Source organism: Panthera leo, chromosome C1 (genome assembly GCF_018350215.1).
Source record: "Panthera leo isolate Ple1 chromosome C1, P.leo_Ple1_pat1.1, whole genome shotgun sequence".
Taxonomy (NCBI): Eukaryota; Metazoa; Chordata; class Mammalia; order Carnivora; family Felidae; genus Panthera; species Panthera leo.
In genome coordinates, this window is record NC_056686.1 from 181,105,144 (window position 1) to 181,132,765 (window position 27,622).

Genomic DNA, 27,622 nt, shown 5'->3' on the forward strand with positions numbered 1-27,622 from the left:
TCTAGGTTTTTGATTTTTTTTTTAAAAACTGTTAAATGTTTTTTTTTAGATTTTGTTTTAAAAGAGAGAAAAAGAGTAGTGGGTGAGCAGGGAGGGACAGAAGGAGAGGGAGAGAGAGAATCCTAAGAAGGCTTCACGCCTAGCATGGAGCCCTATTTGGGACTCGGTCCCATGACTGTGAGATCATGACCTAAGCCAAAATCAAGAGTGGGATGCTTACCCAATTGAGCCACCCAAAATTTAACATTTCACATTCTACAGAAAATTGACCTTTGCTTTTTGATAAGCAGTTCTTTGAGTGTTCACATGTCTGTAGACTTCTAACAATTCCATCATCCCAACAGTTCCCTTCTTGCAGTCCCATTGTAGTCCCACCCCTTTCCCACCCCTGTTTCTGGCGACCTTGGAATGTTCTTCACTGTAGTTTTATCTTTTTGAGATATCATATAAATAGAATCGTATATAACCTTTCAGACTGGCTCTGAGCATCGTGCCTGTGAGATTCACCCAAGTTTTGCCTGTATTAAGTTCAATTAAGTAAAAAATAAATATAATAAAATCTGTTATTAAAGGTGTATTTTTATATCAATTTTTTATTTTGTTTCCTGCTTTTTCCCCTTAAATGTGTGTGTAAAATTCTGTGATTGTAAAACTCTCACATTGTGTCTTTACTGCAGGTGATTTTGCAGTTCTTCTTAAAGCTGGCATGACTGTAAGGCAAGCAATTGTATACAACCTCCTCTCTGCCATGATGGCTTACATAGGCATGCTTATAGGCACAGCTGTGGGTCAGTATGCCAATAACATCACACTTTGGATCTTCGCAATCACTGCAGGCATGTTCCTTTATGTCGCCTTGGTGGATATGGTAAGATACTTTATAGTTTTGTGATTATTACCAAATCTGTAAATAGAATGCACCTTCCAGAAATGGAAGAAACCTTTGGATGTAGTTTAAAAGAATATTTTTAAAAATGGAACCCATTTTAAAACATGTGAAATCCTAAATAGTCTATTAGGGAAAGATAATTAAATAGGAGGGTTTCCTCTTTGAAAATCAGTTGAGATGCTGAAAATTTTTGACCAAATGATATTACTATTCAAAGTAATCATCAGTAATATTTAGAGATAATTGTTATACTATTAAAATTTGTAATACTGTGGTGTGGTTTGTTAATAAAATAATTCTTTGAGCTTGTTTTATGGCAAACAAGAAATACTTCTTAGGGAAGCCAATCTTCTGCAGAAAATGGTATATTTTCCTAGGGATTTGTGTAATTTTCATTTTTTCTAACTTTAAAGTTAGTAAATCTAAACACTAGCAAATAGTTTTAATTTTACCTTCATATCTTAAATATATTAGGCAGTGTATTTGCAGAACTAGCAGTTTAATTACTTTTTTTTTAAGTTTATTTATTTATTTTGAGAGGGAGAGAGAATCCCAATCAGGGTCTGCACTGTCAGCGCATAGCCCAAAGTGGGGCTCGATCTCACGAACCGTTAGATCATGGCCTGAGCCAAGATCAAGAGTAGGACGCTTAACAAACTGAACCACCCAGGTGCCCCTACTTTTTGTTTTCAAACATTATGTTCACTTTTCTTCCTGGTAGGATCTAGTAGATGGTCTCTTTCAAAATCATATAACCTGAATTTTTAATGATAGAATTAATGCCTATTTATAATAGAAAATTTAGAAAGTATCAACAAAAGAAAAGAAAAACTGTTTACAGGGTGCCTGGGTGGCTCAGTCAGTTAAGCATCCAACTTCAGCTCAGGTTATGATCTCATGGTTCACAAGTTTGAGCCCCCTGTTGGGCTCTGTGCTGACAGCTCAGAGCCTGGAGCCTGCTTCTGATTCTGTGTCTCCCTCTCTCTCTGCCCCTCCCCCGCTTGTGCATGCACACGCATGCTTGCTCTCTCTCTCTCTCTCTCTCTCTCTCAAAAACATTAAAAAAATGTTGACGCTCTGTACCTACAGTTCACCACTTCCCTATCTTTTCATAGACTAACACCTCATTTCTTGTCCCCATGCTCAGCTGATTACCTTACTTCCTGTTTCATGGAGAACCCTGAAGCCATTGAGACAACCTGCCACAGGTTCCCATCACCATTTTTACTCATCTGCCTGTATCCGTTCGTTTACTCCCTTTCCTATTACACCGGAGAAATCTCTGTGTTCCTCAAAGAGGTCAGCTTCTTAAAACCGCTCCCTAGAACTTGTCCTCTTTTCACTAACTTCCTGAAATTCTCCCAAATTCTCTCTCGTGTTGGTCATTTTCCCCTCTCTGCTGGATCATTCCTACAAGCACGTAAACCTCGTGTACTCCTCACTTCAAAAGATAGGAGAGAGGACTTTCTTAACTCTAGTTTCTATTTTAGTCCTCAACCACCATTTTCTTCCCTTACAGAGCAAATTACGCTTCCTTATTTTTTAATTCTCGTCTCTCTTGAGTTTGGCCATAGCAGGTATTCTCCCTGACTGCTGTGCCAGATTGTTATGTCCAGTCGACCACGATGTTGCTGAGTCCAGTGGTCATTCACCCCATCCCATCTCTGTTCAGCAGTATTTCGCAGTTGCTCATTCTCTTCTCTTCGAAATGCTTTCCTGCCATCACCATCTCCTGGCTTACCACCTTCCAGGCCTTTCTTTCTCAATTTGTTTTCTGATTCTCTTCTCGCTTACCTGTAACTGTGGGTGAAAGCCCTCTAGGTAATTCCATTTAGTCTCACGGCTTTAAATTTTTATTGACTGGTAATTCCTATGTTTACATCTTCAGCAGACTTTTTCCTTAACTCAGTTAATCTATCTACCTGCTTCCCTGACTCTCTGAACAGAAGTACAAGCTGATCATGTTTAGATCGCAGCTCTTGAGATCTGCCAGCCTTAACTTCTTGAACCAGCAACTCCTGTAGGGATTCTCTGTCATACATGATGAGTCCATTCTTCTGGTTGCTCAGATCAAAACCCTGACTATCATTCTTTGACTCAAGTCTCTCTGTCCACCCTACCTCTGGCTCGTCTTGGGAGGGCTCCACCCCCTAACCACCTCTGCGGCCACCATGCTCCTTCAAGCCACCACCATCTTCTTCTCTTTAACTTTCTCCCTGCTTTTGCCCTGCTGTTGCCCTGTCCACGACATTCTGGGTCAACAGTCATGTCACTTGTGTGCTTCAAACTCTTTGGTGGCTCCTGTGCATTTCCTCTCCCTCTCCCTCTCTAATTTCTTGAACTTTACCTCATCTTCTCCTTTTCCCCAGGAGGCACACTCTGCTGCAGGGGCCTGGCTCTTGCTGATCGCTCTATGTGGAATATTTTGCGTGTGGACATTCTTCGGGCTAGCTTTCTCCCTCCTTGTGAGGCATCCCATCTAAAATTTCAACCGCTACCCCAACATTTTACACATTCTGTCCCTACTTTTTTTCTCCTTTGGACTTAGATCTTGATCTATAAATAATACACTAAACATTTTACTTATTTATTGAGTTCCTTATGGGCCCCACATGGATACCCATTCTGAGTTGGCAAGCATTTTTGGTAGTATTTCGTTTACTGCTAGAAAAGTAGTTCACAATTAGTTGAATGAAAAACGAGCTAATTGTTATACTAGGAACCTAAAGATATATTAAAAAAAAAAAAATGAGAATCTTTCCAGGAAGGATTTAGAGTCTAATGAAGGAGAAAACTAGCCATTAATTAGAATTCTTTTAATAATGGGTTACAATAGAGTAGTGTACCATCTTTGTAAAACTATGTTGGCTAAAAAATTGGGAAATAAAATTAGGGAAGTTTCTCTGGAATGGGAGATCTGAGCTGAGTCTTAAAAACTGTTGAACAGTTTATTAGAAGCAAGAGAAAGGGTCATATGAGAAAGCAGAATAATGAATAGCATCGTTCCTTTGACTAGTGAGTCTCCTCCTGGGACTGTATTTTAGAGAAAATAACCCATCACGACTATTGCTACTACAACAAGCAAGCAAACAAAAAACTGTATTAAAGTGTTTTTTGCAGTAGCATTTACAATGTTACAGTTACATTGAAAATACCCTAAGTGTCCAAGAGGGAAAACTATCCACATACATTTTAGGATTTTAATAACACTGAAATTATTTTTTTCCTAATGTTAAATGGAAAAAGATGGATTAAAAAATTACATCCATAGTTATCAGATGTTGGCCAGATCACGACAGTCCTACAACACACAGTGCTATAAAAGAGAATTTAGTGTAAATTTTATAAATTTTTAATTGTAAATTTTGAGGAGCCATTACAGAGTTAAGCAACAATGACATCACATTTTTGTTTTAGAAAGACCACTTTGACTATAGGGAGGAAGTTTGTATTCATTTACAATCATTCGGTATGATAGCAACAGTACCAGAAGTTTTGGTTTGAGGTACCTTTAGGGTATCCAGGTATAAGCGCCCATCTGGTTTTAAGGGCCTTTGGATAGCAGCTGTTTATCAACCAGTTTGGAAGCACTGTTGTAGGGCCATACCAGGAGATACTGGCTGGCTTTTGCTGTGCTTATGATCAACAGACATGGGTGTGGGTATTCAGGATTGAATTGAATGTGGGGAAGGCATAGTGCCTCTTCGGGCTGGTATGTGTACCTATCTGGAGGGGGTGTTTCTGAGAAAAGTCCTGTATATTACGTATGCTTAAATGTTAAGCCAGAATTAAAAGTTTTTGTCTTAATAAAAACTTGAGGAAAGGAGAAAAGATATAATAAAAAATAGTCTTTTTACTAGAACGATGAGTTTGGAAATCGCCTGGTTTAGTCTGAATCTAGAGTTTGGCAAATATTCTGTAAAGGGACAGATAGTAAATATTTAGGCTTTGTAGACCATACAGTCTCAGTCACAGTTCATCAGCTCTTCTGTTTGTAGTAGTTTCTGTCACAATTGCTCTGCTGGAAAAGAACAGTAGCCTCCACACTGCTGCCATAGACTTGGGAACAAAATAGATGATCAGCATGAAGTCATTCTTAAATAGGATCCTCAGGAGACTGTTAAATATACTGTAGCAGTGTCGGATACAGTAGTTGGATTAATTGTACTCATTATTTAATAATGAATAATGGTGTTTCTTCCTAGACAGGCATTATGTTCTTAATACTACATTTCTCCTTGGGGCGCCTGGGCGGCTCAGTCGGTTGGGCGTCCGACTTCGGCTCAGGTCATGATCTCATTGTTGGTGAGTTCAGGCCGCATATCGGGCTCTATGCTGACAGCTCGAAGCCTGGAGTTTGCTTCAGATTCTGTGTCTCCGTCTCTCTCTGGCCCTTCCCTACTCACACGCATATTCATTCTCTCTCTCTCTCTCAAAAATAAATAAACATTAAAAAGAAAAAATACTACATTTCTCCTCCCTAAACCCAAAGCACCAAGGTATTGTTTGGAGTAAAGGTTAGTGTCTAAGAGAGTAGCATCTCATTATTATCTGACAATACTTATTGCAAACTTGAAAAACAATACACAGAAAACAAAGAGTGGAAGTAAAAAGTAGAAGTAGCTATTCTCGCACAATTTTGACTAGGTGTGGGAGGAAAGACTATGCTTATAATAATGTACATCTCTTTAACAAATCATATTTACTTAAATAAAAACTTAAGATTTATGCTTCAAACTATGGATTATTCTTAAATGTAATGGTATATGCTTATGCTTTAGAAGTCAAGACTATAAACTTCAGTGAGCTGTGCCTTTAAAAGTATTGGAAACTTTCAGGTTTTTGAAATTTTGTCCTAGAGTATACTGTGAAGGCAGCATGCATAACTTGGGGAGCGGTTCTGCTGGATAGGTTTGATAGACTATTTTCTCTATTATGGGAAGGAAAATAGTGGCCAAAGGGCATAGAGATGCCAGTTAGGTATCATCTGTAAATGTCTGTCCTTGCTGTCAGCAGTTGAATATGAGAATTTTAAAGGAAAGGGTGAAGAAATAAAACAGTTTTGAATTAGATATCCCCCCAAAGAATATTACGTTCTCAGTGAGTTTAAGCTCAGCAAATGTGGGAAATGTGGTGTTCTTTTGGAGAATTTTATTGGCAATAATAAGTTGTCTTATACTTCAGCATAAAGTAAATGCCAGAAGTGACAAGGTCGGTGGATGGTGACTTTAAAAAATGACCAATGCGTATATTATGGGCATCCGTTTGGGATTTAGGAGGGAACAGATTTTGTATTTACTTACTACACAGCTAGAGCATGAACTTTGTCAGTGCTTGAGTGAAATCTGTGTTACGGATAGCATTATGTTGAATAGAATAATTTATTTGTAGTTGTGCTTTATCCATTAGTTTAAACTAGAAGAATGTTTTAAAAAGTTGAGAATATTATTACAAAATTGCTTGTAAGTATCTGTTTTGTTTTCGTTTTTTCCAGCTTCCAGAAATGTTGCATGGTGATGGTGACAATGAAGAACATGGCTTTTGTCCAGTGGGGCAATTCATTCTTCAGAATTTAGGATTGCTGTTTGGATTTGCCATCATGCTGGTGATAGCCCTCTATGAAGACAAAATTGTGTTTGACCTCCAGTTTTAACCATTCCCAGTCACCATTGTGGATTACGAGAATGTTCCCATGCAGCTGTGCAGCTGTTCCTAGTGCTGTGCGCACATTTTGCTCAAAGAAAAGTCAGTGGCTTGCACTACTTACAAGTTCCATAGATCTGAGCCTAACCACAAAAGACTGGTTCGTGCTCAGTACTGCTTTTCCCTGTGTGAAGGGGTCTTTTAAAAATACAAAGCTTGTGATAAAGAAAGGAGAAAATGGGACTCCATGAACCAATGTTGATATAGGTTTAAGACTTTTAAAAGAATAATCATATAAAACACTAAAGTAGTCTCTTTGGTAGTAGAAACTTCTGTGGCTATGCAGAAATAGAAATTGAACCAAAAAAATCATTTAAACTTTAAAAATATTTTAAATGGACTTCGGGCAGACTTTTCTTTGTGCTAAAAATGAATTGTAGCATCCTTTAATTCAGTTACATATATACATAAGGTAATGGGGATCAACTTGATACAGTTTTGAAACTGCATTAGGTAGGCTATAGGAACTAGAGGAAGGCTCAGGCTGCATTAGAGTATGAATTTAGCATTGGGAAAAACCCTTATTCTTGAATCTAGAGTTACTATTTTTGTATATATTGGCATAGTGTTTAAACTTGCAGCCTAAACTACTGAAATCTGTGATTGTATGTTTGTGTGAGCTTCAGTTTAACGAAAGATTCATAATGGTTCTTCGTATTAATATTATACTTGGTGTTTGGGTGTTTTTTCTTTCAAACTTTAATTTTGTTTTTCTTTTGGGATTTTTGGTGGGGGTAGGGAGTTGGGGCATGTGGTAAAATGTTTTTTTCATTCAAAGTGTAACCCTCTAGGAAATATCAGAACAAAGAACAACCCAAACATGATCTAAATACTCAGTTCTCCTACTTTAACAGTACTAACTAGTTATTTGGGAAATTTAAGTTCTAAATGTATGCATTGCTTTACCAGCTTGGCTTTGGAACCTAGAGCACATGCTGTGACTGGCAGTGAGGTAAGGCAGAAAATCCACGTTTACCATGTCCTAATCTGTATGTCCATTAAAATGGTCATGAGGATAATCTCCATCGATACCATAGCTAGCGTGGTACCCGAGTGACTTGGGAGATACACTTAAATAACTCCACTGAAATCACTTAATCATTTTGTGCCAAGATATGCTGTTGGTGCCTGATAGGGGTTGGTCTCTTTTATAGATGCCCTGTTCTACCATAATTGAGTGATTTGTGAGAAGTGCGAGCCGTGTTTATCCTGAATTTTGACCCAGTAATTTGTAGTACTAGTCACATTGCATGTAGCTTTCTGTTGACGTCTTGTGCCACACGGCCTTCATTCATGCCAGGTAAACTGTATTTGAACTATGTGTAGGCAGCTTGGTTTTAATCTGCTTGGCTACCAGTGCGGCTGCTTTAAAAATCTTACTGTTCAAATATTTAAGAGCCAAACTCTTTCCATTCCATTTGCCATGTCTTCATTTCCTCCTCCTTTTCCTCGGCCCCTTTCCTCTTACTTCATGAACTTTAAACAAAAAAATAAAACTTCGAGAGCAGCACATGTTTCCAGGTATTAAGAGTATTGCCAGTGTTTCTTCTTTATGCTGTGAGCGAGGAAGCTTAGGTGTTATTTCCTTAATTTGTGCCTGAATTTGAAAAATTATTTCTGGCTTTTCTCACGGCCTCCTGTAATAAATAGGTTTTTGTTTTTGTTGTTTTTTTTTTTTTAACATAGAGTATCTTCAGCATTGGGCACTGAATTAGGACAGCCTTCATCTCATTGCTTGGCCCTTCAAGCAACCTAGTAAAAGGTGCTGTTATTTTATTTAGTACTGCCAACTTCGAGATTTAAAATATCTTGCTTTCTGAACCAAGATATATAATTCATTTTTGCATTTTTATACCCATTCTGCATTCCGGCATTAAATCTGCTTAATTTTAAAACTTTTATGAAAAGCAACGGTTGGAATATACTCCCCGTCTTAAAGATCTGGTTGAAAACAAACAGGTTCTGCTGAAGTATATAAAGTTTTATATTCTCTCAAAAATGGTATTACATTATCTTCATTTGCTAGATTTTTAAAAACCTGTTAAGAGGGCTGTAACAGTTGCTGCTAGTATTTTGTTAGGGTTCCACCAGTATTTAGTTTTCCTGTCATTCTGATGTATAGTTTCAAGTCTGATCAGACAATCTGAATTCCACTACATTTCTGTTCGGCTCCAACATTCCATTGAGCTTGACCAGTCTAATTTAACATGTGTTTGTTGGAGGTTGTTAATGTTACTTGTACAATGCTGTCACTGTGTGACATCCATATGAATTTTGGTGTATATCACATTGCATTCAATCAGCTGTGATTATGCGTAGAAATACAATAGTAACTAGATGCAGTGTGAATTTTTTCCATTAACAGTAAGTCAGTGGCTTAAATATGATTATGGTCCTGCAAGGTGATACTTGCTAAAATATCTAAACCTTTTTTTGTTGTTGTAACTGAATCATTTTTAAAAAAAAAATTTATAAAGCTGGAAATGATCAAATGCTGTTTTTTTCATTGTCAACAGTGGTGTGTCATTTTATGTATGTTCCTAATGCTTATGGAACTCTCCCAAAATAAAGTTATTCAAAAAGAGCAAATATACCAGTGTGTTTTCTTTAGTCTTATTTCAGAACATTTCTTTACACTGAAGCATGAGTCATTTTAAATATAAGCGGCATTTGCACATAAATTTCTAATTTATACAGTTTAGTGAAATAGACTTAAACCAAACTGATTTATTTTCTATTCCACCATCCAACAAGAAGTTGGAACACAGAAATGGTATCTTCTGATTATGAATTAAGTTGACATAATAATGCTACACCCCGTCCAATCCAGTGCTCCATGGGTTGATCCGAGGGAAGAGTCATGGCAATCACAAAATTCGTAGAATGTCCAGTGGTGGATAATGTTCCTCTCCGCTCACTTGTCTTATACAATGGAGCAACATAACTTGGTCGTTCTGGTATGTCTACCCTCTTGCAGGGCTTTAGCCACATCTGGAAGAAAATGCATAAAACTTGACGTCAACAGTGTTGATATTTACATTTGAACCTAATAGCAGGGTATTGTTAAGTTAGTTCTATATCTGCAAATTTCTATGGCCCAAATAGATCTTTTGTTAGCAGTGCTTCCATTCTCAAGGTATTTAATTTGCAGTTGTTTTAGCATTTTTTATAACTGAAGTATAATTAACAGTGTTGTATTAGTTTCAGGTATACAACATAATGATTTGACAATTCTGTACCATCACTCAGTGCTCACCAAGTAAGTATACTTCCCCCAATGTCACTGACTGACTGTATTCACCATATGGGTGTGTTTTCACATATCGGGATGTTTTCATCTCCACATTTATTTTATAACTGGAAGTTTGTACCTCTTATTCCTCTTTATTTCACCCACATCCCCCCTGCCAACACACCTCTCCTCTAGCAACCACCAACTTGCTCTCTGTATTTAAGAGTCTGGTCGTTTTTTGTTTGTTTGTTTTTTCTTTGTCTGTCTTGGTTTCTTTGTTCATTTGTTTAAGATTCCACATGAGTGAAATCATATGGTATTTGTCTTTCCCTGATATACCCTCTAGGTCCATTCATGTTGCTGTAAATGGCAAGGTCTCATTCTTTTTTATGGCTGAATAATATTCTATTCTGTATGTTATGTATATATAGTATACATGTACACATATACACATATATATATATGAGGAACCTCCATACTGTTTTCCATAATGGCTGCACCAGTCTGCATTCCTACCAACAGTGTACGAGGGTTCCTTTTCTTCCACATCTTCACTAACACCTGTTTCTTTTTGATTCTGCCAATTCTGACAGGTATCAAGTGATCCCTCATTGTGGTTTCATTTGCATTTCCCTGATGATTAGTGACGCAGAGCGTCTTTTCATGTTTGTTTACCACCTGTAGGTTCTCTTTGGAAAACTATTCAGGTCCTCTGCCCATTTCTTAATTGTTTTGTTTTTTTTTTTCAGTCTTGAGTTATAGAAGTTCTTTATATATTTTAGATATTAACCCTTTACTGGATGTAATCATTTGCAAATATCTTCCCCTATTCAGTAGGTTGCCTTTTTTTGTTGATGGTTTCCTTCTCTATGCAAAAGCCTTTTATCGTCCCAATAATTGATGTTTGCTTTTGTTCCCCTTGCCTCAGGAGACCTATCTAGAAAATATTGCTAAAACCACTGTGAAGGAGATTACTGCCTATGTTTTCTTCTAGGCATTTTATTATTTTTGGGTCCCACATTTTGGTCTTGAATCCATTTTGGATTTATTTTGTGTATGGTGTAAGAAAATGGCCCAGTTTGGTTCTTTTACATGTAGCTGTCCAGCTTTTTCTCAGCATCATTTTTTGAAGAGATTGTCTTTTCCCCATTATCTATTCTTGCTTCCTTCATTGTAGATTAATTGGTCATATAAGTGTAGATTTATTTCTGGGTTCTCTCTTTCTGTTCCATTGATCCATTTGTCTTTGTGCCAGTACCATACCCTTTTGATTACTGTGGCTTTGTAGTATATTTTACAATCTGGAATTTTAATACATTCAGCTTTGTTCTTTTTTCTCAAGATTGCTTTGGCTATTCAAGGTGTTTTGTGGTTCCATACAAATTTTGGCATTCTGTGATAAATGTTGTTGGTATTTTTATAGGGATTGCGTTAAATCTATAGATGGCTTTGGGTAGTAGGACATTTTAACTATTCTTCCAAACCATGAGCATGGACTGTCTTCCCATTTGTGTCATTTTCGATTTCTTTGGTCAAAATTTATTCCTAGGTATTTTGCTCAAAAGATTTTTTTTCTTAGTGCTTTCAGAACTACCTTCAGAGCCTATGAGAAAAAATAAGTTATTTCACCTGTCAAAAAACATGTGTTATTGATGTATTCCTCACTTCTTCACCATACTTCTCTGCGGGATGACTTTTGACATTTACAGTAACAACAACAAAATCATACATACTTTCAGAGAGAACCATCACCATTGATACTTAAACTCGTGTCACTGTATTAATTTAATAAAGGCCATTCCCGAAAAATTCTTTTTCTTCTAAGTTTTTATTTAAATTCTAGTTTAACATATAGTGTAATACTGGTTTCAGGAGTAAAATTTAGTGATTTAGGAGCAGAATTTAGTGAGCACCCAGTGCTCATCATAACAAATGCCCTCCTTAATACCCATCACCCGGTTTATCCATCCCCTGCCTACCTCCCTTTCAGCAACCCTCAGTTTGTTCTCTATCATTAAGAGTCTCATGGTTTGCTTCCCTCTTTTTCCCATACTATATGTTCATCTGTTTTGTTTCTTAAATTCCACTTGTGAATGAAATCATATGGTATTTGTCTTTCTCTGACTTATTTTGCTTAGCATAATATACTCGAGCTCTGTGTCGTCACAAATAGCAAGATTTCATTCTTTTTGATGACTAATATTCTGTTGTGCATACATACCACATCTTCTTTATCCATTCATCAGTCGATGGACACTTGGGCTCTTTCCATAGCTTGGCTATTGTTGATAGTGCTGCTATAAACATATAGCAGAAAATTCTGAAAGGATTTTGTCAGTTACTCTAGAACTAGATTGCCTCCCCATTTTAGGTGACTGTTTTAAAGGGGTTATAATGTACATTGTGCTGTTCATTTTTTTAACATTTTTTTAAAAGTTTACTTAGCACACGTGTGCACACGCAAGCAGGGCAGGGGGAGAGAGAAGGAGAGAATCCCAAGCAGGCTCCCTACTGTCAGCACAAAGCCTAACGTGGGGCTCGATTTCAGGAACCATGAGATCATGACCTGAGCCAAAATCGAGTTGGATGCTAAACCAGCTAGCTGAACTACTCAGGCATCCCACTGTGCTGTTTAAAACCTACCTGCATTTCTTTATAACTATAATATACCTACATTATTTTTAGACAGTCATTAGCCAAGTTTGTAGTATGTTAAGCACTGTTAAACCTAACCAATCTCAAAAAAAAAAAAAAAAAAACCTCTCTGAATAGAAGAGTAAAGAACAAACTATGTTCATAATGATGAAATAGTGTTCTGTTTCAAAATCTAATTGAGTTCCTTTTCCCAGTAACAGCAGCAGCAATGCTTGAGAGGACATGGCATGACAGCCCCACTGTTCACAGCCTCTTTTAAAAAGGTTTCTCAGGTCAAATAAATATATGAGGGAGTTAGTATGGATGCTAGTCTATATTTTGCCCACATTATTGTGGAATCCATCAAGCAGTTTTTTCGTATATAGTTAAATTTAAGGACTCAAGGTGAGTGTATTCATTTCAGCCAAGAATGCATTTTCTTAATGAGAATTTTTCTCCCTAAGTGACTTCCTTATTCTGGAGATCATCCATGTATAAATCCCTTTTGTATTCATTGTAAGCTACCTTAAAAGAGTTTTCATGTAATAGAAAAATGTTCGATTCCAATCAACTCCTAAAATTACAAACAATTGCCCTGTGACTTTGAATTTCGGTCTCATATTTGAAACTCTCTGCCCATACCTAATAGCATATGTGGCAGGGTTTGTTGCAATTGGCTCTACGCTGGTCCCTCACTGTACCTGGTAGAACTGCTCTGAGGGATGTTTGCCTGTCGCTAAGCTGTTCCCAATGTCCCACAAATAGTCCGTGTAAATCACAGCCCATATTTTATTACACCATCCCAGACTGACCTTTTGAAGTGTGTGAAAATCTGTCCGGTCATTTTCTCATGATGTAGTAACAGATGGAAACAATATCTTACATAGCTTAGTTGGCCCATGCTGAAGATAGGTTCCTAGGAAACTTAAGTTTTTATGTGGATGATTTTCATATACTAACCTTTTAGTCTGCAGGTTTCATTTTTAAGTCAAGGTATATATACAATACAAATATGCATGTATTTGTATGTGGATACATATATAGTCAATCCTCATTCTTCCTGGATTCTGTGCAAATTTCATTATTGCTAAAATTTATTCATCACCCTAAAATTAATACTCTGTTTTATGATCATTCACAGGCATGCTCAGAGCCTCAAAAAATGTGAGTCACCAGACAAACAGGTTCCCAGCTGAGTTTGAGTCTGTCGACATTCTGCTTTTCTATTTCACCTCTTGTAAATAAGTTTCCTTTTAACGGTTTATTTAATGCCAGGTCTTTTGCATTTTGTTATTGGTGGTGGTTGTGGTGTCTCTCTGTTTAAAATGGCCCCTAAGCCTAGTGTCCAGGTGCTATCTAGTGTTCCTAAGTGCAAGAAGGCTGTGATAGGCATTAGGGAAAAAATAACTGGAGACTTTGTTCAGGCATGAGTTATAGTGTTGTTGTTCGTGAGTTCAATGTTAATGAATCAACAGTATATATTAAACAAGCATTTTTAAACAAATGCAAAACAATGCCATGTCTTGATCAGTTAAAAATGTGATCAGAGGATCATTAGAAACTTAACTTTGTATTTCTCCTAGGAGCTATGGTTTCACATTCACTAATTCAGTGTTGGTAGGAACTTTATAAAATGTAATTACTATAAATGAGAATTGACTCTGTGTGTGTGTGTGTGTGTGTGTGTGTGTGTGTGTGTGTGTGTAAAATAGTGCTCCCCCCCCCCCCAATATTAGAATATCAAGTACTAACCACAGGCACTGTATCATAAAGAATTTTGGGATGGGATTCTGCAAGTTTCTTGATCTTTCTATTCCAGGAAGCTCCATCCAGAAATAATCCATAAATGAAAACACCTAAATATAAAAGAAGCAGGTTAATACAGCTGTTTAAATGTGCATATTGAATAACTTTTGAATCTGAAATTCCTATTAGTGAAATTCCTATCACCTCTGCAGATGATACTAGGGCAGCACCCTAAGGCTTGTTCTAAAGTAAAAGCAATATTCTGAGTGCTTTGTCTTAACATCCATATTCTAAGAATATATTTTGCCTAGTTAATTCAATAGTAAGATAAGATATGGAGGATAAAACAGAAAAGGAATTTTATTTAAAGAAATTTTTTTTAACGTTTATTTTTGAGAGAGACAAAGCACGAGCAGGGGAGGGGTAGAGAGAGAGGGAGACACAGAATCTGAAATAGGCTTCAGGCTCTGAGCTGTCAGCACAGAACCCGACGCGCGGCTCAAACCCATGAACTGTGAGATCATGACCTGAGTCAAAATCAAGAGTCAGAACCTTAACTGACTGAGCCACCCAGGTGTCCCCATCAAATTTATACTGTCAATTGGCCAGTGATTATAATGTTAGAGGCCATGAAATCTGCAAGAAAAGCTCTTACTGTAATTGTAGGGATCCAGTGGCTTCTAGGCAGCACCTGAGCAAAATACTCTTGCACAGACCTCTAATATCAGGAAAGTTAATTTTCTCCTTTCCTTCTAGGATTTATTCTCATTCCCAGACCTCTCCTTAGTATGTATGAGAGAACACATGGAGAGGAGTTCCCTCTAAAATGTAATGTTGTACACTAACGAAAGAGCACAAATGAGGAAATCACTGAAACTCCGATCAGTTGTCAGACCGTCCTTTTGGTGTAAAACCTCAGGATTTGAATATAGGTATATACACATGGAAACACTCATTATAATGGTTGCACAGATGGGAAGGAAGCAACGTGGCACCTAGAGAGACTGAGGTCTTTGTTCCTAATTTTTGTGTGTGACCTTGAGCAATTCATTTAACTTTAGACCTGTTTAGTCATCTGGGAACAACTGCAAAACATTTGTAAAATAATGCCTACTTTAACACCTCTACAAGGTAGACAGAGTCAAATCAGTTAATGTTGGTGAAAGCACTTTGTAAAATAGTATATAAAAGTCCACTTGGACCGTGTTGTCCAACAGGACTTTTTGTAATGATAGAAGTATTCTCTGTGTTTCCAATATGGTAGCCACTGACTATTAAACACCTGAAACATGGCTAATGTGACTGAGGGACTGAATTTTCATTTTAATTAGTTTATTTTTAAAGCCACATGTGGATAATCCAGTGATGGCTATTGGGGTGGGGGGAGACTTTTTCCTCTCTAGGTTTTAACTGATGGAAAGAATGGTTGGAATAAAAGGTCAGTTTTATTAACTGACACAGCACTTGTCCAGTAACATTTCAAGTTTTACTTGGTACACCTGAATTGCAAAATGCATCTTGAGCCTGGAGTAACATGGAGGGTAGACCTGCCTGAGGGAGAGACAGATCAGTCTGCAAGCCTATCCTATATATTAATCTTTCCAGCCAGATCTAAGTCCTGCAGGACAACCACAATACTAGATGGGAATAGCAGGGCTTGGGTGGCTCAGTTGGTTAAGCTTCAACTTCAGCTCAGGTCATGATCTTGCGGTTCGTGAGTTCGAGCCCCACATAGGTCTCAGCTGACAGCTCAGAGCCTGGATCCTGCTTCAGATTCTATATCTCCCTCTCTCTCTGCCTGTCCCCTGCTCACACTCTCAAAAATAAACATTTAAAAAAAATAGAGAAATGAATGATTAAGCTAAATAAATACTCAATTTAAAAAAAAATACTAGATGGGAATAGGGAAATAGAGGAGACTAAAAAACAGGTCCAAGACCTGTTTTAACACCCTGCCCCACTGACATGTAAGCATAGCCCAGGAATTCTCTGGTTTTAACCAATTAGATTATCTGTTCCTCGATTGGGAAACAAAGATAATGTCAGAGCAAAAGAGTTCATTTCAACACCTAAGAAAAGTGGTAATAAGGATAAAGTTTTCTCCAACCCAGTAACAATTTTATAGGAAATGTGATGGGGATATTCAAACGCATTTTTATTTCTCACAGCCAATACAGGCCGCATGGAAGACACAAGATCTGAAAGGATAGATGGGTATTAACTGGGTCCTGATTCAGAGCCGCTCCTACCCTGTGAGTCACACCTTTTACCATCCATGAGATGTGGTCATCACACAGAGTCAGGTCTGGCTTCTTCAGCCCTTCTCTTCAGGATTATCTGCCTCCCTTCCTGCTATGTAATGCCCTTCGCTGGTGAGTCCCCCATTAGGACTAGTAATTCAAAGAAGAGGAATCTTAGCAAGTACAGCTGGAAAGTAAGATTCCAAATCTATGTGGATTTACAGTGGCTTTGTGGCCACTTTATGAATCACTTTAAGAGTGCCCTTTTTCATTATGTTTAATCATAGGTAAATAGGCTCACTTCTTTGTGAGCCCCAGAATGCAGGGACGGGTGCACACTTAAGTGTGTATAAAAAAGACAGGCTGGTGGAGTGGTAAAGATAAAGAAACTGGGAAAACATTAGCCCAAGCTTTTCTCAAATGGGCTCTGGGATCCTCCCATGAGCATCCCATGGGAAAGTTGTTCCCTGGGAAAAGTCTAGTGCTCCAAATCATTCCATGGAATCTTATTTTTGTTTTGGTAATTAGGTTGGAAGGAAAAAGCCAGGAATGACAAAAAGGCTAAATTGTGGATATCTGTGTTTATTGGTAAAAATGTATGTGTGTGTGTTTGTGCAAAATAATAAAATGCGTGATTTAGTGAATATCTACTAGCTATTATAAATTAAACCTTGGCTGATACTTTAGTATTCAGTAAAATGGTTTAACTGATGACTATTCTTTACTGCATGATCTTGGACATGAAATAGTCCTTATTTATCTTTAAGTTGTACTTTATGCTTGCTCCACTGTTTTCAAGATAAGTTTGGATTTTAATGTATTTAATAAAAGCAGTTGTGAGTTAAATTAGTAAGTCACAGTAAAAAGAAATACCAACTACCTTGTAAAATGTCTAAGTTCAGTGTATAATGATTGGCAATTCAGTAGTTTGATCTTAAATATTAACTAGTTTATAAACTGCAGGCAATGCTTTTAGAAATTCGATTCTTTAGCTGAGTTCAAAAACCTATAACTCTGAGGGACACCAATACTGCCTAGCCTTCAATCCAAATGCCATCTTCCCTGCCTTTTATCATAATGATGAGGAGAATTTAGGGGAAAAAAAAACCAAAACATTGCATCTGAATTAAATACTTAGGAATCAATCATAGATTCTTCAAGGAACTTTCCTTGAGAAATGTAATGATGTTTTCAAACTTTTACTTCTACAAAAATATTCAGCAGGCCTTAGAGAAAGCTAGCTAAGCATAAGAGTCAGCCTGCAGTTTGCTTAACTCTGCCCATTGCTAGCTGTGAGACGTTGGGCAAGTTACTTAACTTTCCTGAGCCTTAGTTTTGGCTGAGTATAATGGGGATAATAGCAATATCTATTAATAACCTAGGGTTATTGTGAAGAGCTGGGCAGTTTCTGGCACCTATCCGTGGTACAGAGCAACTCTATACCCTTCCTTTGATTTGCTTTTACCCAGTTTAAACTCCTTTTTCCCCCCTTCCTACTTAGTTTGAACAAAATTATCCTTCACGGTATATTGCTCATCTATATTTTGACTTTTATTAGGGTGCAGGAACTCAAACGTCTATTTATTGACATCTTTTACAGCATGTAATATAGCGAGCTGTACAGAGAATGTATTTTTTAAAAGGCTTATATAATTAAAGGAACAATAAACTAGGCAGAAGGTTGTTAAATACTCTTCAGGCATTTAATATGCCCATTCTGTGTGTGTTAGGAATAAAAATATGTGAAGGATTAAGTCCTTAGAAACTCTAATTTTTAGAGGAGAAAAAGCTAGCAAAGAAGCATGAATGTGTCCAGTGAGAAAAGGAAAATCAGGAGAAACAAAGGGAGAAGGATGTCTCTTAGAAAGAGAAAGTTGTCAACTGGTAAGGACTGTTAAGAGTTTAAGATGAAGACTGATTTCATTTCATGGGATATGTCAATATGGAAGTCATTACTAACTCTGAAAAGATCATCAGTTGATTGGAGGAGATGAAAGGTAGGTGGAAAAAAGGAAGTGAGAATCCGGAGAGGGTATGTAAAGACAATTCTTTGGAGAAATTTGCTTTAAAGGGAGTAGAGACATGGGACAGTAACTGAGGGGATGTGGATGTTAAGACACTTGGAATTCTTTGTTGATGTGTTTTTTTGTTTTTTTAAGTTTCATTTAAGTAATCTCTACACCCTATGTGGGCCTCAAATTCATGACCCCGAGATCAAGAGTTGCGCGCTCCGCTCTTCCAACTGGTGTCCCTGTTGATTTGTTTTTAAGATGACAGATTGTGAAGAATGTTGCAAGTTCATATGAATTTCTTTTCCTCAACTCTTTGAGAGTAAGTTACATACACAATGGTTAAAATGTTAATAGCTGAGCAAAGTAAGCAAGAATGTTAAGCCGTTGTTCAGTACCTAGATATAAACCAACTCATTCTGTCACTGCACTTACCATCTTCTGGAGCATGCTTATACTCTTTGTCTTCCATCACTTCATAGTCAAACCCAAGAAGATCAATGGGGATGGTGTGTTTCCTGGCATAGTTCTGCTGGGCACCAGTCAGGAAGGCTTGTGTGAAGAAGAAGCCAGAAAGCCAGAAGACTGGAGGAGGGCCAACCTCATACCATTGCTACAGTGTCAAAGCACAAGTGTTCTCAGGCTAGAGCCTTTCAACTTCAAATACAACACTGCTTAATAAAATTTACTCCCCAATGCTCCCCCTTATTATCTTTTAGGTAGATCAATAAATGAGCTAACACTTTGAGGAATAAAAAGCTATACTGTCAAGGTTTTAAAAAGACACTTATTCAGTGTTTGTTCTGACTTCAATTTCATATCCATTGCACCAGCTAGAGGATCACAGTGTGAGTAAAGGCAGAAGTAAATGTCTTTATACATGGTCAGTGATTCCTTCCAAAAACTCCATACAATAACGAATATCTAGTATATGTTGCACATATAACATGTTACATAGTTGAATAGAAGAGATCCATATAACACCTGGTAATGTTTTTTCCACTTTTCCTCTCTAGTCATTAGTGTCTAGCAGATTATTCCTTTGGATGTTTTCCCACCTACTTTACCAAAATACAATGAAATCCAACACATGGAAACACATTATTATACAAGGAAATTCCAAAAGAAACAGGGTATAAGCTAATTGAGTACTGACTTTAACTAAACAGTAAGTTATAGAAGTCTAATGAATTTCAAGAACTTTTCCTCATTAGAGTCCAACGTAGATCCTTCATCTTTCAAGAACAATCTTAATGTTTTAGTATCATCTCTAGTATAACAGAAGACCTGTGTTATGGAAGGGAAATTTAGCCATTTTACCCCTGCAGAAATTTCCTCATAGGCAGTTTTTGATGCATTATGTACAGCATCTAGGACATTAATACTTCTAGTGAACATAATTGTTAATAAGAAGATAGTGAAGCACCAATATTACCAGATAATTAGGAGGCAGTCTTCTGCCCACTCAACATTTCCAAGGCAGTTAGCCATTAAGACTTACTGTCTTGGGCTGAACCAGCAGTCTAGTGATTTCATGACCTGGAAGAATGCTGGACAAGGAAGAGATCAGGCTTCTTGCTAGTAGCTTCTCTGGCTTTCAAAGGTGCTCTGTTCTAGAAATCTATTTTAATGCTTAGTATTTAATGGAAAAATAAACATAGCCAGTTGTTTTCCCTCTTCAAGTGTCACTGATTTGAATGTCTAAGCTAATTGAGCATGAACACCTACTCTCAGAGATTCTACTTCCAACATTAGTATCTTGACAGTGAATGGAACAGTTACATAAATTATATGCAATACTGAGTAACGGTCATTAGTGCCTGAGATGCACAGAAAACTAGAGTCATTAATGCTCCTGGCATCAGGGATCCTGATTGAAGAAAATGAAATCAAAAGAAACAATGTATGATCATTTAGATGAACTCACCTGCAAGAATTTTAGTCTCGCAAGGAAGTCATTTACATAGCTCCCAAGTGGTTTAAGGCTTGGGTATGATTTACCCATCCACATTCCTGGAATTTTGACATTCAGAATACTGCTAACCACTTCTTCAAGATCTGTAGACATTACTACAAGCCCCTGAAACACATTTAGCCTTGGTTAAAATGATAGCATTGCTTTTGGACAATCTCTTCTTAAATGCCTTTTTCATAATTTGCCTGTATTTTCAATTGTGATTAGTTGAGTCACATAAGCAGAAACTGAGGAATATGTTCTTTTACTGCCAGTAACTCATGCAGTCACTACTGAGTTATTCCTTACGAAAACATTGACAATTTTAACTTTAATCAAATTTTCTCATTGAAGTATAATTGACATATAACCTGGTAACAGTTGACCATTGAACAACATGGGTTGGAACTGTGTGGGTCCTCATGGATTTTTTTCAACAAATGTATTGAAAAACTTTTGGAGATTTGTAACAGTTTGAAAAAACTCACAGATGAACCAATTAGCCTAAAAATACTGAAAAATTTTGGAGAAAGGTGTTGTAAGAATACAGTATATAATACATATAACATACAATTGTAAGTTAATTGACTATACAATGGCTAAGGCTTCTAGTCATCAGTTGGCTATTAGTAGTTAAGTTTTTGAGAAGTCAGGAGTTATGATGATTTTAATATTTGTATATATTGTAAAATGATTATAATAAATCTAAGATGTCCTCATACAGTTTTTTTTTTTCTTGTGATGAGAACTTTTAAGATTCACTCTCAGCAACTTTCAAATTTGCAATACAGTATTAACTGTATTAATAGTCATTATGCTGTATATTGCATCCCTATGACTTTTATTTTATAACTGGAAGTTTGTACCTTTTGACCTCCTTCACTCTTTTGCCCACCCTGGAAAGTTAACACTTAGCAACTCACTAGCTATTAAATCACAGCCTAACTTTGACTTACTTTACTACCCTATTAACTGGACAACTAAGGGGCACCTGGGTGGCTCGGTTGGTTGAGTCAGCGTCCAACTGGCTCAGGTCATGATCTCACAGTTCTTGAGTTCGAGCCCCATGTCGGCGTCTGTGCTGACAGCCTGGAGCCTGGCTTCGGATTCTGTGTCTCCTTCTTTCTCTGCCCCTCCCCTCCTCATGCTGTGTGTTCTCTCCCTCAAAAATAAATAAATGTTAAATGGACAACTAATACATCTCTATCCTGCCTTCTTGAAAGACTAGTGATTAAAATAAAATTAGAAAAATCTTATAAAATGCTTGCAAAAGTTAAAATATCCTGGAGTCCAATTGTGAAGTCTAATTGATCTTATCCCATTTTGTTACTTAAGTAAACTCTATGCCCAACGTGGGGCTTGAACTCACATCCCCGAGATCAAGAGTGGCATGTCCTACCAACTGACCCAGCCAGACGCCCCAATCTTATCCCATTTATTTATTTATTTTTTAACGTTTATTCATTTTTGAGAGAGAGAGACAGAGCATGAATGGGGGAAGGTCAGAGAGAGAGGGAGACACAGAATCTGAAACAGGCTCCAGGCTCTGAGCTGTCAGCACAGAGCCCGATGCGGGGCTCGAACTCACGGACCACGAGATCATGACCTGAGCCGACGTCGGACGCCCAACCGACTGAGCCACCCAAGCTCCCCAATCTTATCCCATTTTGAATCACCGATGTACAGATGTTAAAACTTCAAGGCCCTTGAAAATTATTGCCTCATTGATCTTCCAATTGGGCCAGTTGCCATCATCATTTCTCTTTTTTCTATAGGTGATAATTTTACTCCCAACTAACATGGAGAAGATTTTAGAGTATATCTAATGGGTTCAACACCCACATTTCATTTGTCTCCTTCCCAAACCCACTAAAACAACAGTAAAAGGATTTATTTTTTAAGGGCATAAGCCCACAAGTACAAAAAAAACAGGGAAAGACAAAAATGACAACACAGTTTTGGGAGCTAGATAGCATATGGACTGTTGGTAGATGATGTAGAAGTCAGGAGAAAACCTGATCTTACATTAGCAAAGGAGAAAACTAAGAATCAACTAGATATTACAGAATACCCAAAACTATTTGGAGTTGATGGGCCTAAATGAAAGTGAGGAGTTGCAGGTGGTACTAAATGAACAGGGTTATTGAAATCTGGCTTAGAAAACAGATTCCTGGGACTTCTTTCACAAATCTGCACATTGCCTACCTTGAAACAGGTAATGAAATGCTCATTCAAGGAAAGGAAAATGAAGAAATCCCTGGAAGGATGCCAGGCTCTGTTGGAGTCACATTACCATCCTGACGTTGGGAATTAAGCGAATGCATGTACATTGAGATGCTGAGATTCCTGAGGCCTCTTTCCCCTTTCCCCCAGAATACTGGAGACCAGGACTTTCTCTCCCAGGTAGGATATAGGAAGAACCAGGTCAAGGAGAAAGACATGATATGGAATGCTTCTTAGCCAAACGGCGCAGTTAGATTAAACTACAGCCAGCCTGGTAGACTCCTCTTTCAATAATAACTCACATTCAAGCACTTTTCTTCTCCCATGCTACTATTAGAACCAAACTCAGCTGGACTAGTTCAGTAGCATAATTGGTCTCTGCCTGCATTCTTGTTCCCCTGCAGTCCTTCCTGCAGTGGTCAGAGTGAACTTTTAAAAATGTAAAACAGATCATTTCACTTCATTGCGTAAAGCCCTCTGAAGACCTCTTCTTACTTTTACACTTTAGAATAAAATTCATGATCTTAACCATGGCCAACAAGGCCATCATGAGTCTGTGGCTTCCTCTCTCTGTCCTACCATTTTCCTCATGCTCTTTCCACGAGCCTACCCTACTGTGTTCCCAGACCATGCCAAGCTTGTTCTTATGGCCTTTGCACTTGTTATATCCTCTGCCCAAATGTTCTGTGGTTTGCCCTTAAGGTCAGGCCTCTGCTCAAGGGTCAGCTCCCCAGAGGAGCCTGACTCAAAATGACAGAATTTCCCACCCATCACTCTCTATTCTCTTATCCTTTATTGTTTCCATGGAACTTACCACTTAATGAAATTATATATTTGTTTTTAAATTTTTGTCTCCCTTATAAAAACTTAAGCTCTATGAAGGCAACAGCTTTGTGTTTCTTACTCCTTAACACTTTTTCTTAGCATGTATCCTATCTAGCAAATTATGCTAACATACTCCATACTTGATTACCCAGTCATTAACTGTCCCCCCTAGAATTCTATCTGTCCTTCAAAGGCAAGGATTTTGCTTCTATCCCCAGAATGAAGGATAGTGCTTGCATAGAATCTCTCCCCAATAAATATTTGCTGAGTAAAATGAATGATCAGTTTATTGCCGTGACTTTTCTTTGGTATATTTCCCCTTACCTTGATTGCCTTTTGAATGTTAATGCACGATTCCCTTATGGTCTGCAACAACTTATTGAAACGCCCCATCTCTTGGACAAGTACAGTGTTCATGCTCTGAGTGTAAGTTGTCGGGTATCTCCTCATTGCAGCCTCAACATCAAAGTTGTTTGGAAGTTTACCCAAGATATCACCAGCAACCTCACTTACTACTTCATCTGATGATTTTGCACCGGCATCTGCTGAACGAGACTGTCAAGAATTCAAATGAAAAGTCAGAAATCCTCATAAAGGTGTAGGAATTGCTGCGTAAGAAAACTCCTAAGGTAAATTTTGTAAGAATGAGTACCACTCTATTCTACCGATGATTCTTCTCCACACAAGATTTATTCAAGTGATGGAAATAGACATGGGGGCAGAGATTCAGGAGAAAACCATTGTTAGGGAGGAGGAAGAAAAGAGCACCGACAGTGCTTACAGGCCAAAGAGGGTCTGGAGGAAGCAAATATGTGGTACATTGTGCTGTCTGGGTTGAGGGAGAGGAGTGGGTGCTGCGGCTAGAGGGAGCAAAAGCATTTAAGTTGGTGGGGTGGTGGAGGGAAAATGGACATTAAAACCCAGAAGAAGGAAGTCTGATCTTGCTTTGAGAAAGCTTGCCACAAAATATATTTGCCAATAACTCTGGTGCCTACTGGTTGCCAAAAGCAGAGATATAGTTTTGTCCTTGAACCAGGAGGGCAAAGAAAATAAGCTCGTCTTCTCTAAGCAGTTGGAAGAGTTATAGAGAAAGGCAGACTTTAGTGTTTCACATTGGAAGGAAGGAAGGGGAATTTCAATTTTTATTTTTTATGTTCATAGTGGCAGGGTGTAAATGAATCTATATTTTCTGGAAAAATCATTTAAATCCTCAGACTAAATGAATGTGTGTGCACACGCACGCACGCACGCTGAGAGAAAACAAGCACAATTAGAATATAAATGAACATATCTCCTATTTTTCCAGCCCTAGGAAATTTTGTGCAGTCCTATGTTCAGATTTGGTGTTTCCTGGTTTCTTTACTGAAACCTAGGCATAAGCACAAGAACTCTGCAAAAGTAACAATTCCCAACTCTGACATTTCTTGTTCCAAGTTTTTTGCCGTTCTAATTTTTAAAGGTATTTTAAATCCATAATGCAAAAGTTTTGTCATTGTTAACTTGCTCTCCAAACTCTGCTGTTCTGGTCTCTTTGCCTCTGAATTGTGGTAAGCCGATGTAGAATCACTGGACTACTTGCCTACCCATTACTATAATTGTACTTGCCAATCTGAGTCTGAGGGTATTGAAAGAGGCTGTTTAATTACATACTGAGAAGATACCCCATGTGTATTTAAACTTATTTGTTTGGTTCTGAGTCATTCTCTGTTGGAACGAACCCACTGTTTTATGTATTCTGTAATGTGGCACACCCCATCAACTTTAAATAAAGCCAAAAGACACAATAAATGTCCTGTTTTCAGACTACTGTGTATCACGTGTGTCTAATATTCCTAAAGACCTACTTATTCATGTCTGTACATATACTTTTGTACTCGGGCAGTGACTGACTTTTACTGGTATTATTAACATGTAAAAATGGGCATAAAAACAGTCTCTGTCCTTTTTGCTTGTTAGAAAATGTGATCTTACAGTAGATCAGACCTAGGAGTTCCATGGACTTTTCCATCAAGGATAGCACACCATTTTATCCTGCTAATCTTCTAGTTTGTTTGTTTGTTTATTTTTTTTCCCCAGCATCTCTTATTATCTGCCCTTCTAGGTCCTACCCATCTTTAGAAGCTAGAAAGAAGAAAGCTCTGTGATTCAGAACACAGATTCTGGAGCCAAACTAGTGGGAGTCAGACTGCTTGGCTTTGATTCCTGGCTTGAAATTGTACTGGCTGACCTTAAGCAAGCTACTTAATCATTCTGTATCTGTTTTCTAGCTGTAAAGTGGGAGTAGTTAGCCCTTACTTCACATGATTGCTGTATGTATTACACTGTTATACATGAAGCACTGAGAACTATTACCATTATTACTCTGACATTCCATAAAAGTAAAAAAGATCAGCTAGAATTTCAGTTAGTAGGATAATTCACTTGACCGAATAAGCATTCTTATTAAAATTTTACTCAATCACTAAGGGAACTCTGGTCGTTTGGACTCATTTGCTTTCAAAAACCAAAAACAAACAACTGAGCACTTCTTCTGAAGGACAAAAAAATACAAGAGAAGATCTCTTAATAGAAGAGCAAGATTAAATACTTTGCATTCAAATATACGGACTTGTGCCCATGGCATGCTGAATTCTATTGCCTTAGATTACTCTCTGACATGCCCTTACATTTACATCTCACAAATGGAGTTGTGTGTCTATGGCGTGTCAACTGTATCTTTCCTCCTCAACCTTTTTATACATTTTATACTTACTACTGCAATTCCATTCTTCATTCTTTTTTTAAAGTAGCATATAAATAATTCCTTTTTATGTTTATTTATTTTTGACAGAGAGTGAGAGAGAGAGAGAGAGAGTGCACCCACGGAGGAGGGGCAGAGAGAGAGGGGGACAGAGGATCTGAAGCGGGTTCTGTACTGACAGCAGAGAGCCCGATGTGGAGCTTGATCTCATGAACCATGAGATCATAACCTGAGCTGAAGTTGGACACTTAACTGAGCCACCCAGGCGTCCCACAATTGTATTCTTTAAATAGTATGTAGGGGTGCCTCGGTGGCTCCATCAGTTAAGCATTGGACTCTTGATGTAGGCTCAGGTCATGATGTCACGGTGGTGAGACTGAGCCTAAGCGTGGAGCCTCCTTGGGATTCTCTCTCTCCATGTCTCTCTGCTCCTCCCTTGCTCCCACATGTCCCTCTCAAAACAAATAAACTTTAAAAATAAATAAATAAATAAATAAATAAATAAATAAATAAATGCATGTTATGTAATCTGATAAACTACTGATGTAAAGGAAACTGTTTCTATGTAAACTAGGCTAAATGTTCTGGAATATTTGAAAAAGATAAGTCATTTTAAAAGCTGCTGTTGATTTAATAACAGACCAGAAAACGGGCAAAATTCTAGATGAATTCCAGCATCAAACTGCTTCCCAAGTATCTTTGATATTCTTCCACTTTAAAGGAATTAAAAAGGGACGTAAGATATAATGCACTTGGACATGATTTATGCAAGAAAGGCAAAATGGAACTCCTAGCAGCTGAATGGTACTCAAAGATTCTTTCCAAATCAAACATGGATGAAAAAAAAAAAAAAGCCATATGTTCATGTACTTGCTGTTTAAGTTCATATTTAAGGTACACAGGGATTTTTTTTCTTTTCCTTAAAATGGTTCTCACTTTAACAGATGGCACATGTGCTTGGCCAGCATCCTTTCCAGCCTCAGAAGCCAGTTCCTGTACCGATCACATACCTGTGTGAGAAGAATGTTATCAAATAGCAGTTGAGTTTCTGATTGATCTTTAGTGATATCTGCATTGGCATTCATCCCAAAGATTTCTGGTGCAGGGTTCAGCGGCAGAGTCTTTGTGTATTCGATGTAGCTTTTGTGCTGCAAAGATGAATAGCCAAGAGTCAGGAGGCTAGAAATCAATTATTCTGTAGAACTTTCTCAGTGAAAGAGATAATTTTCAATACTCAAGTTATTAAGTGGATGAGCCTGTGAAACTGGACACCGAATGCTTTTATTTTCTTTCAACCTGGGGCAAAGTTAAAAAAAAAAAAAAAAGGACACATTTAGGGAGAAAAAGAAAATGTTCTGTACAATTGGAATGGATTTTAAAATGGAGAGAGGGATATCTTGGCCATCTCATTTAGAAAACCTTCTGGA

General features: G+C 37.7%; 2 protein-coding genes across 6 annotated transcripts in view; one reads left to right on the forward strand and one right to left on the reverse strand.

The window, feature by feature from the left end:
• SLC39A10 (solute carrier family 39 member 10) overlaps positions 1–9,178 on the forward strand; it is a 151,141-nt gene extending 141,963 nt beyond the window's left edge. For all 4 annotated transcript variants that reach the window (XM_042949528.1, XM_042949527.1, XM_042949529.1 and 1 more), the window contains 2 exons: positions 678–868; positions 6,384–9,178. In XM_042949528.1, the coding sequence (XP_042805462.1) occupies positions 678–868; positions 6,384–6,542 (350 nt within the window). In that variant the 3' untranslated portion in view covers positions 6,543–9,178. The remainder of the gene's footprint in view (positions 1–677; positions 869–6,383) is intronic.
• Positions 9,179–9,216: 38 nt separating this feature from the next.
• DNAH7 (dynein axonemal heavy chain 7) overlaps positions 9,217–27,622 on the reverse strand; it is a 261,805-nt gene continuing 243,399 nt past the window's right edge. The window contains exons 57-62 of one of the 2 annotated variants that reach the window (XM_042949526.1): positions 27,206–27,343; positions 23,780–24,010; positions 20,381–20,533; positions 18,889–19,066; positions 14,211–14,314; positions 9,217–9,583 (exon numbers count right to left, since the gene is read on the reverse strand). In XM_042949526.1, coding sequence (XP_042805460.1) covers positions 9,377–9,583; positions 14,211–14,314; positions 18,889–19,066; positions 20,381–20,533; positions 23,780–24,010; positions 27,206–27,343 — 1,011 coding nt within the window. In that variant the 3' untranslated portion in view covers positions 9,217–9,376. The remainder of the gene's footprint in view (positions 9,584–14,210; positions 14,315–18,888; positions 19,067–20,380; positions 20,534–23,779; positions 24,011–27,205; positions 27,344–27,622) is intronic. The other variant, XM_042949525.1, reaches the window with a different exon arrangement.